The sequence below is a fragment of the Lithobates pipiens genome, unplaced genomic scaffold (assembly GCF_037356315.1).
Source record: "Lithobates pipiens isolate NorthernLeopardFrog02 unplaced genomic scaffold, aLitPip1_a1.2 Scaffold_8, whole genome shotgun sequence".
NCBI lineage: Eukaryota > Metazoa > Chordata > Amphibia > Anura > Ranidae > Lithobates > Lithobates pipiens.
In genome coordinates this window covers 2,614,475-2,634,420 of record NW_027507903.1, presented here as the reverse complement: position 1 = coordinate 2,634,420, position 19,946 = coordinate 2,614,475, and the positions used below count along the sequence as shown (strand labels likewise).

Here is a 19,946-nt window from a genome sequence, read left to right as displayed (position 1 = left end):
TTTTCCCATTTAAATGGGCCTCCCGGTCTATACAATATTTAGGCACCAAAATACCAGCCACCTCCAAGGATATTTTTTCCCTGAATTTCCGACCCCTTTTGACGACGCTTGCGATGGACCTTAAAACTTGGGACCCACTGGCTCTGTCCTGGTTCGGACGCTGTAATGTGCTGAAGATGAAGGCGATGCCTAGACTTCTGTACCTACTACAAGCCCTACCTATTAAAATACCCCAGTCTTTCTTTCATGCGGTTCGCTTCATTTTTATCCAGTTCCTATGGCGCGGCAAACACCCGCGTATTGGTAGGGCGATGCTAGTGCGCCCGAAATTGAGGGGAGGTATTGGCTTTCCGGACCCGGCTTTATATTACACAGCGACGCACATGACACACGTGGTCGACTGGTGTCGACATGAGGAACTGAAGTTGTGGGTTAAACTGGAGAGGGAGATGGCGCAGGCTCCGCTGGCCGGGCTGCCTTGGGCGGGGAGGCCTCTTGGGCCCGGCGTGACTACTCACCCGTTAATTGGCCCCACTTTAGCTGAGACGGAGCGTTTTTTCCGCCTATCTCGCCGGACTAGCTTCCCGTCCCCAATGACCCCGATTTTCGGGCATCCCGGATTTCCCCCGGGACTGCGAGACCGGGCCTTTACCGGGGGGGCCCCGACGGGAATCCTGAGAGCTGCTCTGTTTCTGGAACCCACGGGCTGGATTTCCACGGGGACCATATTGCAAGAACAAATACCAGTTACATTAGATAGTTGGAGAGCTAGACAGCTCGCCCACTTTTTTGGATCACTGCCTAACCACTTGCTCTTTTCTAGACAGCTCCATCCATTTGAAGACCTTTGTCTGGAGGTTGGCCCAGTTCGTGGGTCCCTCTCTAGATCCTACCAATTTCTGACTGAAGCACAATCCTCCACTGATCCGCCATTTTTGGCAAAGTGGGAGAGGGATCTGCGAACTACATTCTCCGCAACACAAAGGGATAGGATACTCTTTTTCGCCCATAAGTCGTCACTCTGCAGTAAATACCAGGAGATGTCATATAAGTTGATCACACGCTGGTATCGTACACCAGCGGTGTTAGCCAAAATATTCCCCGGTCATTCTGACCGATGTTGGCGCTGTGGGCAACAAGCTGGTACCATTCTACACATTTTTTGGGACTGCCCTACACTCCAAACCTTCTGGCAACCTGTTCTGAGACTCATACACAAGTTTACAGATATTTCTCTGGACAATGATCCCGCGGCGGTACTCCTCAACTTAACCCCTATGTCGAAGAAGCGTTATCACAAGTCCTTACTTAAACATCTCCTTAATGCGGCCAGGGCCTGCATCCCGAGTCAGTGGAAGCAGCAATCAGCTCCAACGGTGACACAGTGGTTCGCAAGGGTAAATGATATCGAACGCATGGAGGACCTTACTGCCACAATAAGGGATAAATCAGAGGAACATAGGAACAGATGGTTCTACTGGACCCAGTATCGCTTTTCTGGGGAATACCTCAGTGAGATTCAATAAACTCATGAAGACCCCTGGAGACAGGTGTCCCACACTTCGGCTGGCCGCTGTAATGGTGAGCCGAAGGGGTCTTTTGCTCCCCGAGGGGAAACCCCGCCTTTTCCACATTACCCCCCTACCTATCCTCTTCCATCTCTGCTATTTCACCCCCTGTTCTGCTCTCCCCCCTTTTCCCTTTTCTCAACTCTACTTTTCTTCGAGGGTGTCGGGGCTGGTGCTGAAGATATCTTATGTAGAAGAAGCTCCTACACGAGGGGGAACATTAATCTCCTCTCGAATAGTCTTCACAGCTGTTTATGTCTTGTACTCCCAGGTTTTCTTGCCACTGGCTCTGACACCCATGTTTTGGTATTGTTTGTTTGTAACTGTCTGTTTTATGCATTCTGTGAAGTTGCCTCTGCATTGTATGTCGCATACTATTAAATAAAAAATGTAAAAAAAAAAACAACCTAAGACCCATCTCCTTACTCCCTTCCCTTTTGCCTCCAAATCACTTGAATGTTTAGTCTACAACCAACTGAGCGACCAAATTGAGAATAACCTTCTTGATCCTTCAGTCTGGATTTCATCCACAGCATTCCACAGAAACTGCTCTCCTAAAACTCACAAACGACTTACTAACAACCAAAACCAACGGTCATTATTCTGTACTCTTACAGCCCGTTCACACCTGAACGTTTTGTAGCCCTACGCCTGAAGCTACAAAACGCTGGAGGGGAAAAAATCCATTATTCTCAATGGAGATGGTTCACATCTCCACTCCATGTCGCCTGAAGCCCTACGCCTGAAGCTCAAACAAGTTCCGGGCCCTTTTTTGTCGCGCGAATTGGGCTGATTTGGGCGTTTTCATTCCCATAGAAACGAATGGAAACGCTCGATTCGAGCGTTTAGCGCGACAACGAGCGTTTCTACGGGCGTTTTGACGCTGTATCTGCTCAAGAAAAAATAAGCAGATGAAAAATATTTTTCCTATTGGCTGAAAAAAAACCGCCGACGTTAAAAAACGCTCGTTGTCGCGCGTTGTAGTGTGACAAAGCGCTCGTTGTCGCGCGTTGTAGTGTGACAAAGCGCGCGTTGTAGTGTGACAAAGCGCGCGTTGTCGTGCGTTGTAGTGTGACAAAGCGCGCGTTGTAGTGTGACAAAGCGCGCGTTGTAGTGTGACAAAGCGCTCGTTGTCGCGCGTTGTAGTGTGACAAAGCGCTCATTGTCGCGCGTTGTAGTGTGACAAAGCGCTCATTGTCGCGCGTTGTAGTGTGACAAAGCGCTCATTGTCGCGCGTTGTAGTGTGACAAAGCGCTCATTGTCGCGCGTTGTAGTGTGACAAAGCGCTCATTGTCGCGCGTTGTAGTGTGACAAAGCGCTCATTGTCGCGCGTTGTAGTGTGACAAAGCGCTCATTGTCGCGCGTTGTAGTGTGACAAAGCGCTCATTGTCGCGCGTTGTAGTGTGACAAAGCGCTCATTGTCGCGCGTTGTAGTGTGACAAAGCGCTCATTGTCGCGCGTTGTAGTGTGACAAAGCGCTCATTGTCGCGCGTTGTAGTGTGACAAAGCGCTCATTGTCGCGCGTTGTAGTGTGACAAAGCGCTCATTGTCGCGCGTTGTAGTGTGACAAAGCGCTCATTGTCGCGCGTTGTAGTGTGACAAAGCGCTCATTGTCGCGCGTTGTAGTGTGACAAAGCGCTCATTGTCGCGCGTTGTAGTGTGACAAAGCGCTCATTGTCGCGCGTTGTAGTGTGACAAAGCGCTCATTGTCGCGCGTTGTAGTGTGACAAAGCGCTCATTGTCGCGCGTTGTAGTGTGACAAAGCGCTCATTGTCGCGCGTTGTAGTGTGACAAAGCGCTCATTGTCGCGCGTTGTAGTGTGACAAAGCGCTCATTGTCGCGCGTTGTAGTGTGACAAAGTGCTCGTTGTCGCGCGTTGTAGTGTGACAAAACGATCATTGTCGCGCGACAAAAGGCCGGTAAAAACGTTCAAACACGCTACGCTCAGGTGTGAATGCAGCCTTATGCCCCGTACACACGTTCCGATTATCGTAAGACCGATCGTTCACATTTTGTTGTATACAACTAAGATTGAATACAACAGTGCAAAATGTGTGTAAGACTTTTGTCGTACGATTCTGGAAAAATCTTCCGTCGTGCGTAGCTACGTATTTTAAATGATGTCAAAAACGTGTGACCTGTGTGTCCTTCTGGTTTATTTTCATGTTTCCGAACATGCGTGGTGTTTGTCTAATGACTTTTATCGGACGCATACTGTACTGACTACACGACTGTCGTACGATGGGCTGTCATCCGACCAAAGTTTTCCTGTTTGTTCCTTCGGATTTAGTTGGACGGACTGTCGTGATCGGCTGTCGAAAGCTGCGTACTAACGATCAAATTATCGAACGATCTGTCCGAAAGCGACTTTTGTGGTCCGATAATCGGAACGTGTGTACGGGGCATTACTCTTGGACCTCTCTGCTGCCTTTGATACAGTTGACCTCCTCAAAAATTAAATTTGCTTGGTCTCCAGAGCTGCACTCTCCGTTGGGTCAAATCTTACCTATCTCATCACACCTTCAGTGTCACAACTCCTCTTCCCGTTGGGGTCCTCCAAGGTTCTGTCCTTGGACCTCTACTATTCCTAATCTACACGTCCTCCCTGGGTCAGCTGATAACCTCCCATGGCTTTCACTACCATTTATATGCTGAGGACACCCAAATCTATCTCTCTGCCCCTCGGCTCACCCCATCAGTCTCCTCACACATCACCGATTTACTAACAGACATATCAGCCTGGATGTCAAACCACGTCCTCAAAACTGAATCTAAAACCGAACTCTTAATATTTTCTCCTGATGTGCCCCTTCCCCTGCTTCTGTCAAGATTATTGGCACAACTATCAGTCCGTCCCCACATGCCAGGGTGCTAGGGGTAACCTTAGACTCTGAACTGCCCTTTCAGGCCAACATCCAATCCCTGTGCAAATCATGCCCCTTAGCCTCCACAACATCTCCAGAATACGCCCCTTTTAACCAATGACACCACCAAGCTTCTAATTCACTCCCTGGTCATCTCTCGCCTCGACTACTGCAACTCCCTCCTCATTGGATTACCTTTACATAGACTATCCCCCCTTCAGTCCATAATGAATGCCGCTGCAAGTCTCATCCACCTTACCAACCATTCAGTGTCCTCCACCCCTCTCTGCCAATCCCTCCACTGGCTTCCACTCACCCAACCAATAAAATCTGAAGTACTAACAATAATTTACAAAGCCATCCATAACTCTGCCCACAGCGACATCACTAACCTAGTCCCAAAATACCAACCAAGCCTTCCTCTTCAGTCCTCCCAAGACTTCCTGCTCTCTAGCTCCCATCACCTCCTCCCATGCTCACCTCCGGGATTTCCCCAGAGATTCTCCCATCCTTGGGAACTGTCCCCTAATCTATCCTATGCTGCTTCTAATACACTGTTTTACTTTCTCCATCAGCTCATTTACCTTTTGTATCAATTGATCCTCCCTCCTAGATTGTAAGCTCCAATGAGCAGGGCCCTCAGTTACATTACAATTTGGTACAAGAGGAATCAAACGTCTGCCTTCATTTTGGTAAGTGCTGCACAAACTGTTGGTGCTATAAAAATCCTGAATAATAATAATAAATAATAATAATAATGTATACTGGAGATATCAATGTTGGCCAATGTGATCTATTTCTCCCATTGCACGGTGAGCTACTAAAATGACCATCAACTACACTGCAAGTGGAAAAACAAGGGCGCATGTACAAAGCCTACAGCCCGCTCATTTAACACACAGCTCGATTAATTTATTTATTTTTTCAACCCAGCGGGCTGAACGAAAAATACCTGACAGATTGCCATACCAAACACAAGCAATGTTGATGCAACGATCTCCCATGCTGTGCCTTTTTATTCCAACAAGGGGACGCCCAACAACCCCCCCCCCCCCCCCATTGGTAGCAAGCATTGATCGCATGCCGATTTTACAAAATGCCCCTCCATCAAAAGTGGTTTGTTAGACAGGCTACTGTACACACCCACCGAATGTCAGCTGATTCCTGCTGAACCGGACGATTTTCAGACAGCGTGTGCCCAGCGTTAGTTGCATATTCTACCAGCAGCTAAGCTGGCCTGTACCTCAAATAATACAAAAATCTACTGTGGAAAATCTGTTGTATTATCTCACCGTTGTCCTGCAACAGTTGTCACATGCCACTCGAGGATTCTCTTTGCAGAATTTAGGGTTAAATGTCGTCTCTCCGAAGTAAGCAAGAAGCTGCATCCGGCGACATTCCAGGACGTTCTCGCAGTAATGCACCATGCTGTACAGGTTGTTGAAGTGCGTCTGCTTAGTATGATGGTTCCCATCCTTCTCCACTACCAAAGAACACATAAAAAGCCACTTATGTATTTTTTTTTAGATCTACCATCTGGTTTCAACTCAGCAACATTTACATTTATCATATCAAATTATGTCCGCACTAGCAATTTACAGGCCATTTGCAAAGGGGGGTCGGAGATATATGTATATGCCTTATAAACACAAGAAAAATTGCAGCGCCACAACACCTTTTAAAAATCAATAAATGCACTTTAGCAGGTTAAAAAAAATGTGCATTTATTTATTTTTAATAGTCTGTAGCAATGCACCCACGATCAGCAGATTAAGGGTGCAATGTCAGGCCCCTGAAGACTCTCAGTACAGCTGTCTGCCTGTACCCCCTGCACAGGCAGGCAGCAAATGAAGTCCAGGAAGATCAATAAACTAAGAGCGCTCACTAGCTCCTTTGCTATATGGGTGTAACATGTAACAGGTTACTAAAGTGAACATATCCTTTAAATCAAAACATCAAGCGTATTAATGAAGTGTGTCAAAGCATACAAGTCCTGTGTATGATGTATGATTCGTGAAGTGCTCAGCACAGAGACCCCCCCCCCCCCCCCCCTAAATGGGAGAGCTGCCGATCAGCCTGGTGGATGTGATGATGTCAGGTAAAGCTGCATTTATGGCACTGGTAAAAGGCTACATTTCTTTGGCACGGGTCAGGCTGCATTTCAATGGCACTGGTAAATATTTTAGTACACCATTTGGTTGAGAATATATTTTTTATTGTTTTCCTCCTCTAAAACCTAGGTGCGCCCTATGGATCGAAAAAATACGCTAAATTTGAAAGGAGTGAGAGATCTTCATTCTGCTGGTTTCAAAAAGGAATTCTTCAAAAACAAAGAAATTTAAATGCAAGGAAAGTCCATCAAATATGAGAGCTTCACTCTCAGAATCCCATCACCAAAATTAGTGACTCAGGCCCCTTTCACGGGGGCGGTCCGAACAGGATCGCATAGCAGCGGAGGTCGACGGACATGTTGCTGCTCCACAGGAGTGAATGGAGGCTCCGATCAAGGTGCGCCTGAAAAACTGAGTCCGTTTTTCAGGTGCACCTGATCGGAGCCTCCATTCACTCCTATGGAGCGGCGGATGTCAGCAGCAACATGTCCGTCGATCTCCGCTGCTATGCGATCCTCTCTGCCAAATCCAGACAGATGGAAGTCCTATTTTCCATCCCTCTGGCTGATCGGATGAAAACTGACAGGTGGTCCGTTTTCATCTGATCTCCCAAATAGAGGAGAGCGGGACTCTGACAGGTCAATCTCTGCACAGTGAGAAGAGATGGACCTGTCATCCGCCTGCTCAGTGGGGATCAACAGATCGACCCAATGCTGAGCTAGCCGAGTCAGTCAATTGGACAAGCCAGTGTGAAAGGACCCTTAGGGTATTTTTGTTTGTGTGTTTAGAGATTCTAATAGAAGACCTTTGAAACACAATACATACTGGATATTGCAAGACCTAAAAATACGGCTCCCTGAAAGACTGAACCTCTTCATAAAAAATGTATTAGGATTTTGCATTTGTTAAAAAACAGAAAAAAAAAACCGCAGGTGGCTCAATTCAGCCTGTATACCGGACTATAAATCATGCTATATAAAACAGCAAAGACTTACTCTGAATGAGCCTTCGGATTCTGGTCACATCACTGTAGCTGTAGAAAAGCAGGCAGTGGGACATTTCACCATCCCGACCGGCTCTGCCAGACTCTTGGTAATATCCCTCCACAGATTTGGGCAGGGAAGCATGAATGACATATCTCACATCTGGCTTGTCGATACCCATCCCGAATGCAATTGTAGCACAGATTACCTACACAACAAAACAAAGGAATAGATATCCAATTCATTTCAAGGAAACCAACTGACACTTATTAAAAGGGGTTGTAAACCTTCGTATTTTTTCACCTTAATGAATCCTATGCATTAAGGTGAAAATACACCTGTCAGTCACAAGCCCCCCGCCCAGCCCCCATTTTACTTACCTGAGCCCCTTCATCTCCTTGGCGGGGACGCGCTGTCCCTCTCTCCACGGGGTCCCGGCTCTTGATTGGATAAATTGATAGCAGCGGCTCCCGCTGCTGTCAATCAATTCCAATGATGCGGGCGCCGGGCCGAGTCCGGCATTTGTGTCTGTGGACGCAAATGCTGGACTTGGGAGTGTGCCTGCAAGGTAACCCGCTTGGGAGATCGCCGGGGGACCCTAGAAGATGAGGTTTGAGGCAACTCTGTCCCAAAATGAGCTGCACAGTGGGAGGCAAGTATATTTTTATTAAATCTTCTGTCGTGTTGTTGTAACTTTGGATAGTAAAAAAAAAAATTCTAGTCTGGTAAGAAACCTAGGCTTAAGACATCATGCACAGCTCTCTCTCAGAGTTTGCCAGGAAGGGAAGGGGGATGAGTCATAGGAGGGCCAATGAAAGCTGCAGAGCTGAAGGTGTGCCTCTTGTGGGTCTGTGTAAATCCAGGAAGTGAACAGGCAGCAGCTTCAGCTGCCCACAGTTAAAATGGCTGCAGCCAGACTCAGTGGAGAGAGATTTCTGCAGCATGTTTGGCAAGTACAGAATCACAGTATATATAAAATAATATGCAAAGTGGTCGGAGGAAAGCTTCAGAGTGGCAAAGATGTATTTTATTACAAATCACGTGAGCAGACTGCAGTTCCTCTAACATATATAGGAGCATAAAAAAAAATTAAAAAAGAAAATTAAAAAAAAAAGATGAATATCAATTGTAGAGAAAAATTGTGACTTTGTATGAAGCATGCAAAAAAAAGTCAGATTTATTGGATGAAAACGTAGTATATTAGTTGATAGTAATAATGGGCTGCATATTGAAATATAATTCATAAAATATATATATATATATATATATATATATATATATATATATATATATATATATATATATATATATATATATATATATATATATATATATATATATATATATATATACACATACACACACACACACACACACACTAGGGTAGACTGACACAAGATTGTAGACAGTACATTTTAATATGTACTGCTGTCTACAATCATGTGACAACCTACATATATATTAAGGTAGGTTGTCACATGATTGTAGACAGTACATATAAAAATGTACTGTCTACAAGCATGTGGCAAAGTACTTTATTGTGTAGAATATAATATAAATATATATATATATATATACACATACACACACACACACACACACTTGTATTTTAATATGCAGCCCATTATTACTCAACTAATATACTATTTTTTCATCCAATAAATCTGACTTTTTTTGCGGGCTTCATACAAAGTCACAATTTTTCTTTTCTTCACATAGATAGGGATGGAGGCAGTTGGCCTTACTATGTTATTACCTCATATAAAGTCTCAAACCATTTTCTTTTTCCACCATTGAAGAGGTCATTGCAAACAACGACCTAGTAGTTATTCATACCTGGCAGCCATCCTGATTAATCCACTTATGCTGTACATAGTCTCTATTCGAGTCACTGAGCCCAGCATGGTAAGCCAGAGCTGCCAATCCTTGCCTCTGAAGAGTCTCAGCTGTAGTATCACACTCGTGTCGGGACAGGCAGTAAATGATCCCAGACTCATCTGGAAGTTAAAATGGTCCAGAATTATGCAAACTATATATTATATGCTCTCCGACATTGGGCACAGCAAAAGACATCACACACAGTTATATCATGATCATAATCAGCTGATGCACCAGCCATCCCCCCTGTTTAAGGGTAAGCAAAAAGATAAATAAAAACAAAAAAAAAACTAAAAAAAAAAAAACTTAGTGTCTATTTCCCACTGAAGGATACCAGAACTGTAATATAGTTGGGAAACCAAATGCAGTCCAGGGCCAACAAAATTTAGAGGACCATGTTAAGCCCCATACACCATCAGATTTACTGCTGATTTTTTTCCTTCAGATTTACCAAAACCATATAATAGGAGGTCAAACTTTAGGAGTTTCAATGTGTGTGCAATCAGGCCGGACCTTCTACTACATGGTTTTGGTAAATCCGAAGACAAAAAAATCAGCAGAAAATCTGATAGTGTGTATGGGGCTTTAGAGACAAAGTTCCAAATCAAGGGTAGATAAGGAGAAGCCCTCTGCAAGGCAGAGGAACTGCCATGACCGAGGGAAAGACAGAGGATAAACCTGATGTTGCAGAGAAGGACAGAGAAAAACACTTCCTGGGGTAAATGACAGAAGGAGAAATGGGTCCCCGTCAGTGAGAACTGGAGACCCAACCAACAATCCACCAAAATAACAGAAGTAAAAAAATAAAAAAAAAATAAAAAAATAAAAAACACACTACCAAAATGGGAGTAAAACTGATAAAGGTCAACATCAGAAAACAATGCCATCGGCAGCCTAGGCCCAAGAAAAAACAAATATGGGCAACACAAGTCCAAGAGGAAGAGACAGAAAAGCCCAAGATCCACGATTGTAGAAAGGGCTGCCCGGTCAGGCTGGAGAGAAGTACTACTAGCAGAGCACGGACCAAATGGAGAAAGGTGGAACCACTGATGACTCATTTTGAGGAAATTTGATTGTTCCGACACGTCACACTTACTAGGATGATGCTTCTTAATCCACTCCACACAGTCCTGGGCTACCTTTTTGGGTTTTTTCGGCAACACTTCGTACTTCAGGTTGCTTCTGTTAAAACTCATTGAAAATCTGAAATAAAATAAATGTCAGTTACTGTAGTAATTCGCTTCAGCAGATCCATTAAAAAAAAAAAAAATAATAATAATAAAATGAAAGACTGTGTTCACATATACTATATTACCAAAAGTATTGGGACACCTGCCTTTACACGCACATGAGCTTTAATGGCATCCCAGTCTTAGTCTGTAGGGTTCAATATTGAGTTGGCCCACCCTTTGCATAACAGCTTCAACTCTTCTGGGAAGACCGTCCACAAGGTTTAGGAGGAATGTCTATTGTCTAAGGGAATGTTTGACCATTGTTCCAGAAGTGCATTTGTAAGGTCAGGCAGTGATTTTGGATGAGAAGGCCAACTCAATATTGAACCTTATGTACTAAGACTGGGACGCCATAAAAGTTTATGTCGTGAGACTAGCAGGTCTATTCTCTACCCCCGGTCCAACCCCAATCACTCACCCCAATCACTCACCCCAATCACTCACCCCAATCACTCACCCCTACCCCTTCCCCCTTGATAAAATTACCTACTTATCTAGAACTGTACATCTAAACTCTAAGATGACTAACTATAAACAAACATCCACTCCACTAATGATTAAACTTCTCTCAATTAATGCCAAAGGACTTAACATACCTGAAAAAAGAACCAAACTCCTTCACAAACACAAAGCAAATATCATTTGAATCCAAGAAACACATTTTAAATCCGAAAAAGCCCCAAAACTACAAGACAAAAGATTCCCATTTGCTTACCATGCCACAAACCCCGAAGGGAAAACAAAAGGGGTCTCGATTTTGGTTTCCAGACAGACACCATTCCAACTCCAAGACACTATGACAGATCCTGGAGGTAGATTTATATTTCTAAAAGGTAAACTAGGACACCACCCTATAACTATTGCTAATATACATGCTCCAAATTCTAAGCAGGTAGCCTTTTTTCGTAGAATCAAAGACCTATTAACGACCTTTGCGTCAGGAATTATCATACTGGGGGGACTTCAACATCACGCTAAACCCCACAATAGACACTTCAAATGGAGCGTCGAGCCTCCCGTATAGAGCATTAAAACAAATTAAAATCCAGTTACAAAACCTTATGTTACACGACTCCTGAAGGACCCTCAACCCCCAATCCAAGGACTTTACATTCTTTTCCAATGTTCACCAGAAGTATTCAAGAATCGATTACTTTTTTATAACACAATCAGACTTATCCCTCCTGAACAACAGCACCATCGAACCAATGACTATATCAGACCATCACACAATCACCATGACAATAACCTTCCCAGAGAAAAACACTAGCACCAAAACATGGAGACTGAACACCTCCATACTGAAAGACCCCAAAGATATTTCAGAGTTCAATGAAATATTAAAAGATTACTTTGCACGGAATGATAATGGTGAAACCTCATCAATCACAAAGTGGAAGGCACACAAATGTGTTATTAGAGGAGAATTTATAAAAAAAACTAGCCAAAATAAAGAAGGAAAAACAAGCCAAAATAAATTCATTGATAGCTCACATCCACAATCTAGAAAAAAAACGCATAAAAAAACTATTGCAGTCTCAAAATTTGAGGAGCTTACAAAACGCGAGAAAACTGCTCGCAGATGAATTAAATGTTAAAACCAAAAAGGCAATATATCTTGAGACACAAGATATACTACGAGCAAGGAAACAAGAGTGGGAGACTGCTCGCTAAAGCAGTACAAAATCTCAGCAACAATCCATCAGATAATGGACAAACAAGGCAAATTACAATCCTCAAATGAGGAGATCGCAAAACAATTCGAACTCTACTATCAGTCTCTTTACAATATCCCTTCCAATCCCAAAAGCCCGCAAAACTCAGACCTAAGAGCTAACCTTATTCAAGACTTTCTAGGTAAATATAGTCCACCCCGAATCTCAGATGCAACAGCCCAAAAACTCGAAGAACCGATTTCTGGCACAGAACTAGACAAAGCTATAAAAGAGATGAAAATAGGAAAAGCCCCAGGCCCTGATGGATTACCCCTACAATATTACAAGACTTTCATTGAAATATTAAAACCACGAATTCTGAAAACTTTTCAATCATTACGTACTGAAAAACATCCCCCTAAACAACTACTAGAAGCACATATAAAACTGTAATACCCAAAGAAGGCAAGGACGTAACCCAGGTCACAAATTACAGGCCGATTTCCTTAATCAACGTAGATGTAAAGCTATACGTGAAAATTTTAGCAAACAGAATCCTACCTTTACTAACATCCCTAATAACACTAGATCAAGTGGGCTTTATACCTGGCAGAGAGGGAAGAGATAATACGACCAAAGCTTTGAACATTATTCACTGGTTAACCTCAAAACAAAAACAAGGATTCTTTCTCTCCCTCGATGCAGAGAAGGCGTTCGATAGGGTGGCATGGGATTTCATAGACGCAGTATTGAATCATATAGGAATCTTACCCCAAATGAGATCTTACGTCAAGGCACTATACTCCAATCCGACTGCACCAGTTCGCGTAAATAACCACCTATCGAACGCCTTCAATTTACGAAATGGCACCAGACAAGGATGCCCACTTTTCCCACTCCTATTTGTTCTCACTCTAGAACCGCTACTAAATAAAATCAGAGCAAATAATATCAAAAGGAATAGAGATTCAAAATAACACCTATAAAGTTGCAGCATTCGCTGACAATATGCTCCTTTTCTTATTGGAACCACACACGTCCTTACCTAATCTCCTCAAAGACCTGGAACATTTCCATCTTCTCTCCAATCTAAAAATAAACCATTCCAAGTCAAACGCTCTTAATATTACACTGCAGCCAAGTTCAGTAGAACTCTGCAAGAAAAATCACCCATTTACCTGGGCTGAAAAGAGCATCACTTATTTGGGCATTGAAATCCCCTAAGATTTCTACCCATTCTAAAAGAAACTCAAGAGGACCTGAGAAGATGGAACGCCCTAAATATCTCGTGGTTTGGCAGAGCCTCGCTGATAAAAATGACAATCCTCCCTAGATACCTATATGTTATGCAAACTATCCCCATCAGAGTGCCAATATCCTTTTTTACAGCCTTCCGTAAGGCGTGCTCCCTGTTTATATGGAGGGACAAAACCCCCAGAATAAAGTTTGCCAAATTAAACCTCCCTAAACACAAGGGTGGTATAGCTCTCCCGGATCTTAGGAAATACCACCAAGCAACACTCTTAACGCGTATAGTTGATTGGAACATTCATCAATCTGTAAAGGACTGGGTGACGTTAGAACAATCTCAGTTTACCTCAACAATCAAATCACTTCCATGGATCCACCCTAAACATCACTCTAATTACATCAAAACACATCCCCTAGTTGGACCCACATTAGAAATCTTTAACAACACATTCAAATCCAAGAACTCTACTCCCTGGTACGGCCCTCTCACTCCTCTGAGAAACAACCCTGACTTCCCACCAGGATTAGAAAGAAACTTTCTTAAACATAATTGGCCACATAAGGAAATCCTTACCAAACATTTCTTTAAATATGGGAAAATACTCTCTAGAGAATACCTCCATGACACTATAACACCCTTCCGAATACCCCATTGGACCTATATTCAAATTAGACACTTCCTGACCAACAAACAGACAACACATCTTTGGACGCAACCCCTAACGAAGACCTCTGTACCAAAAAAAAATTCCACACAGACACATTCTCTCAATCATATATAACTCACTATTAAGGGGCACCAGACTTATCCAACAAAACATGTAAAAATTGGGAAAGAGACCTTGATATCTCAATATCCGGAGAACAATGGGAGAAAATACATATTTACGCACACAAAGGGTCTCTAAATGTAGCCACTCAGGAATGTAGCTATAAAATCTTATCCAGATGGTACAGGACCCCCTCTATCCTACACAAATTTCCCCCCACAATCTCAGAAAAATGCTGGAGATGCAAACGGGATGAGGGCTCGATGCTCCATATATGGTGGCCCTGCCCCTTAATCCTGACCTTTTGGGAAGCGGTTCACAAAACCATCAACAAAATATCCTCAGAGCACCTGAGCTTTAACCACTTGCTTACTGGGCACTTAAACCCCCCTCAGTCCCAGACCAATTTTCAGCTTTCAGCGCTGATGCACTTTGAATGACAATTGCGCGGTCATACAACACTGTACCCAAATGAAATTTTTATCATTTTTTTCCCACAAATAGAGCTTTCTTTTGGTGGTATTTAGTTACAGCTCGGCGTTTTATTTTTTGCTAAACAAACAAAAAAAAATGCAAAAAAAAAAAAAATCATGTTTTAATAGTTTGTTATAAAATTTTGCAAACGGGTCATTTTTCTCCTTCATTGAAGTGCGCTGATTAGGCGGCACTGATAGGCTGCATTGATGGGCACTGATGGGCTGCATTGGTGGGCACTGATGGGCTGCACTGGTGGGCACTGATAGGCATAGTTAAGGCGGCACTAATAGGCACAGATAAGGCGGCACTGATGGGCACAGATAAGGCGGCACTGATGGGCAAAGATAAGAAGGCACGGATGGGTGGCACGGATAAGTGGCACGGATGGGTGGCACGGATGGGCACTGATAGGTACCACTGAGAGATGGGACTGATGGGCACTGATAGGTGGCACTGCTGGGCACTGATGGGCAGCACTGGGGTGCAGCACCTTTGAGGCAGATTGTGGGCACTGATGTCCCGATCACGGCCGCCGGTGATCGGCTTTTTTTTTTTCTCCTCGCGCTGTCAGCGCGAGGAGGAATACTAGCCGGTTACCGGCTCCGTTATAAACTTCAAGCATCAAGTTTCTCCATTTCTCTTGTATTTTAACCAATGAGATGTACCTATTAGACTGACACAGCAATGACGTATCTTTCTGTATAAAATATTGACACCGCCCAGAAATAAAACCAGAAGTTAGAAGTAACCGAGCTGAACGTGTCTCAGAGAGAGTTTACTTCTAATGTGCATGCACATTTATACTTTATAATTAGAAACAGCAGCAGATAACCTTGAACTAGATTGTAGTTCTTATCTATTTCAATGTGTATATATATATATATACAGGACCCACATATACACTAAATTATCAAAGGTATTGGAATGCCTGCCTATATATATATATATATATATATATATATATATATATATATATATATATATATATATATAAGCAGGTATTCAAATACTTTTGATAATTTAGTGTATATGTGGGTCCGGTTTTGGTGTAGAGTCCGTGTTGGTTGCCATTCAGCGTTTCAGGTGGGATTTGAACACCGAAATCGCACCTGAACCAGACTGGAAAACGCATGCGACTATGAATTCGCACCACAACCAGCCCGCATATATGTGAACTGGCTCCATTGAAAGCCGGATGCTGTTCAAATCGCAAGGGAATTGCATATGAGAGCCAAGGCTAAACTCACCTTTGGGACATGTTACACCCGTATTTAAGGTGACACCCACTATTACAATTTAAAACCAGGAGGTACAATGGCTATAGGGTGGCCCCGTAAGTGGTTAATGGCCGTCGTCTACCTGCCTTCTAGCTCAATACTTGACTATACTATGTAGCATCACATTCCACGAATTAAAATTCTAAGTTCGCTTGTACCAGACTTACATCTGAGGTTTTGACATCTTCAGTTGATTTAGAATGTCCTTCTGGACACGGGGATTTGCAGTTGCTGTGAGCGCCATCATTGGTATAGAAGGGAACTTTTGACGCAACATGTTCAACCGCTTGTAGTCTGGGCGGAAATCGTGACCCCACTGAGAGGGGGAGAGGGGGGAGAGAGAGAGGGGGAGGGAGAGAGAGAGAGGGGAGAGAGAGAGAGGGGAGAGAGAGAGAGGGGAGAGAGAGAGGGGAGAGAGAGAGAGGGGAGAGAGAGAGAGGGGAGAGAGAGAGAGAGAGAGAGAGAGAGAGAATTTATAAATATATAGACTCATATAAAGAGCTCTGAGGTCAACAAAGGACAAGATAAAATTACCTGACTGACACAGTGAGCCTCGTCAATGACAAACCGTGCCAACAATTTGCGCTCATAAAGGTTTTCCATAACGGTGATAAGCCTGGCACTTGCACAGACCTGGAAGATGTGTAAAATATTTACATTAAAGTGGAACTTTAAAAACTTGATAAAAAAATAATGTTCTTTAGCAAGGAACATACATTCCACATTGATCATTATGCTACCAAGATTAGTGTGTGCTGTAAATTGCCTCCAGCATGGCTCCTATTTCTTCTTGCTGGAGGCAGCCATTTTGCTGAAGCACAGGGCCCCTGAGCATCAGCAAATCGGGGAGACGGAAACAGTGCCGGGTTGGCAGGCGGAAAGAGTGCCGGGAAGAGTACAGCTGGCATGGGAAATTGTGAGCGACTCTGTGCCGTTCTACTTTTGAGGGCGAGCTGTAGCTCTCGCTCTGAGACTGCTCCTACAGGGTCTCAAGTCAGGCCTTCCCCCGAGTTACCGGTTTCAAGACTATTCATGGAAGTTGCAACTAGTGGAGTGTGTCCCCCTGTTACAAGTCAGCATTTCTGGAGTATCCCACATCACCGCAACCCCTCTTCTGTTACAAGTTCTACAAGCAATAAACCTAGAAAGACGCCCCTAAAAACTGTTTAAGGGAGGCGGTGTGAATGGACTCTTGCTTGTGTGACTGGTAGCCATCTCTGGACTGTTCAGGGGGGAACTAGTTAAATACAGCAGCTCCTTCAGGGGGTAGCGCTACATATGTAAAGTGCTCTGCCCTGCTCTGTCCACATTGTATTGTGCTTCTCCCAACTTCAGGTCGGGGAAGCATGTAAATACTTATTCCTAATGCAGTGACCGTGGCACTATCTATTAAAATGCACATGTGCAGCAATTTTTTACTGACCGTCTGATGGTCTCTCCTACCACAAATAACCACAGTAAAAGATTGGCAGCAAAGTAAGGAAATTATTTTTTATTTTTTTATTACAGAATCTTTTTTTTCGTTTAAATAAAACTTTATTCCTCGTATGTGTACAGGATTAAGTGCCAAAGTCCAGTGGCAAGAAATGTAGGCGGTGTACAAGTCCCCTTTTGCAGCAGCCTCACTGTGCCGCCTGTCCACGTCTGCACACAGGCATCTTGTACATGTTGGCAGACTGCGCTGGATTGACCTGGGTGGGTGGTTATATGGGCGGATTGGAAGGATTCCTTATGGCAGGAAAGTATGACAGGACCTCTTAAATATGAGATCTGGGGGGGGGGGGGGGGGTCAAAAAGAACTTCAGATCTCATATTTACCCTGCAATGCTATAAAAAAAAAAAAAAAAAATCTCCTTTAAGAGCACTGGGCAACTGACGTCGCTTCCACCTATGGAGTCGAGTGGGGGCCATTCTTCACCTCACTCGGCAGCCGGTCAAGCAGAGGAAAGGACCCGATCGTCTCCGCTGCTACCGCCGGTTCCGGTAAGCGGCGGAGACCACCGGAGCGTGGCGGGAGGGGGGCCCCTCTCCCGATAAAAGTCATCTTGCAGCAAATCCGCAGCAGAGACCACTTTTATCTGAAAGAGGACTGACCGCTGAAGAAGAGGATACCGGGGGTTATGGCAGCTAGGTGTTGCCATAACAATAATACTACTCTACAAAGTGCTGCCGTATAATGACGGCGGGCGATCCGTAAGGGGTTAAAGAATGACACAACTGAGCACTAATCTTTTTCACCCCCTAAGCAAAAATTCCCCCTCCTCCCAGTGCAAATCTGTTCCCCCGCTGAAATCCCCCTCCCAGCAAAAATCTTACTCCCCATATCCCCCCCAATTCAATTGACCTCCCCCAAAAAAATAAAATCACTCCTCCTAGCACATATTATCTACCCCTAAAATTGCCCCTCCCAATAACCCCACTGCAAATCCCTCCTTCAAGCACAAAGCGCCCCAATCATCCCCCCATTCCTTCTCCCCTTAAATTTTAGCATACCCCCAAAATTTCCCCTCCTAGAACAATCCTTACTCCCTGCTGCCCCCCAAATCCCCCTTTCCAACACAAATCCCCCCCCCCCCCACCACCTCACGTGAAACCACAGTGCCCAGGGCAGGCGCCCTTCCTGCCCACCTCTTGTCCCGGCCCCTGTGTACAGTATAATGAAACTTACTTTTTCTGGAGTAACATAGAGAAGTTTAATAATTGGATCTTTTTTAGAAAGCTGCAGGTAAATGCTGGAGGCTTCTGAATCTGTTTTATCCCCGGTAAGATTAGTGGCAGGAATCTGAGAAAAAAAACAAAAAAAACAGTAAAACTGCAGAACTACACAATACCAAGTACTTCATTAGAGCAGTATTACACCCAAAACCATTGTCAGCAGGTCCCAGTCAATGATTCATAGTTGGCTGGGAAAGTGTCCAATCACAGCCCAGAGCCAATCACAGCCCAGAGCCAATCACAGCCCAGAGCCAATCACAGCCCAGAGCCAATCACAGCCCAGAGCCAATCACAGCCCAGAGCCAATCACAGCCCAGAGCCTTGTGTTGACAAACACAGGGCTCTGTACAGAGAGAACAAAGATTTTTAGTAAAAAGCAGCACATAATACACAAATTAACACTTGTAAGGCACAGGCACACGCTTATCCCCTTCATTACTCGAGAGGTTAACCCCTTCCCAGCCAGTGCCATTAGTACAGTGACAGTGTATAGTATTTTCACTGATCACTGTATTAGTGTCACTGCTGATGTCAGTGCCAGTTAGTTTCCCACCCAGTGTCTGTTAATGTCAGATTGTCCACCGCACTATCGCAGTCCCACTATAGTTAGCTGATCACCTCCATTGTAGATGCTATAACTTTTGGCAAACCAATCAATATACGCCTATTGCGTTTTTTTTTTTTTACCAAAGACATGTAGCAGAATACATTTTGACCTCAATTTATGAAGAAATTTGATTTTTGGATTTTTTTTTTTGATTGGATACGTTTTATAACAGAAATGAGAAAATATATATATATTTTTTTTTTTTTACATTTTCAGTCTTTTTTTTCTCTTTATAGATCAAAAAAAAATAAAACCTAGATTAGATCAAATGGCACCAAAAGAAAGCTCTATTTGCGTGAAGAAAATTATATAAATGTAACAGTTACAGTTTCGCATGACTGCACAATTACCAGTTAAAGCACAGTGCTAAATAGCAAAAAAAATGGTCTGGTCATGAAGGGGGTAAAAATCTTCCGGAGCTGAAGTGGTTAAATAAACGAACAAATTAAAGCCAAACTCCCACTCGCACTTTTTAAGCAGCAACAGCAATAGTTTTGTTCCTTTTGGGATAAAGATTTCACATAAACAAATAAAAAGTTGATCATTGTAAGCACCCCT

General features: G+C 43.7%; 1 protein-coding gene across 1 annotated transcript in view; it reads right to left on the bottom strand.

The window, feature by feature from the left end:
• BLM (BLM RecQ like helicase) overlaps positions 1 to 19,946 on the bottom strand; it is an 81,469-nt gene that overhangs the window by 17,868 nt on the left and 43,655 nt on the right. The window contains exons 10-16 of the mRNA XM_077473492.1: positions 18,735 to 18,848; positions 16,601 to 16,699; positions 16,234 to 16,382; positions 10,501 to 10,607; positions 9,363 to 9,523; positions 7,539 to 7,734; positions 5,725 to 5,915 (exon numbers count right to left, since the gene is read on the bottom strand). Of these exons, the coding sequence (XP_077329618.1) occupies positions 5,725 to 5,915; positions 7,539 to 7,734; positions 9,363 to 9,523; positions 10,501 to 10,607; positions 16,234 to 16,382; positions 16,601 to 16,699; positions 18,735 to 18,848 (1,017 nt within the window). The remainder of the gene's footprint in view (positions 1 to 5,724; positions 5,916 to 7,538; positions 7,735 to 9,362; positions 9,524 to 10,500; positions 10,608 to 16,233; positions 16,383 to 16,600; positions 16,700 to 18,734; positions 18,849 to 19,946) is intronic.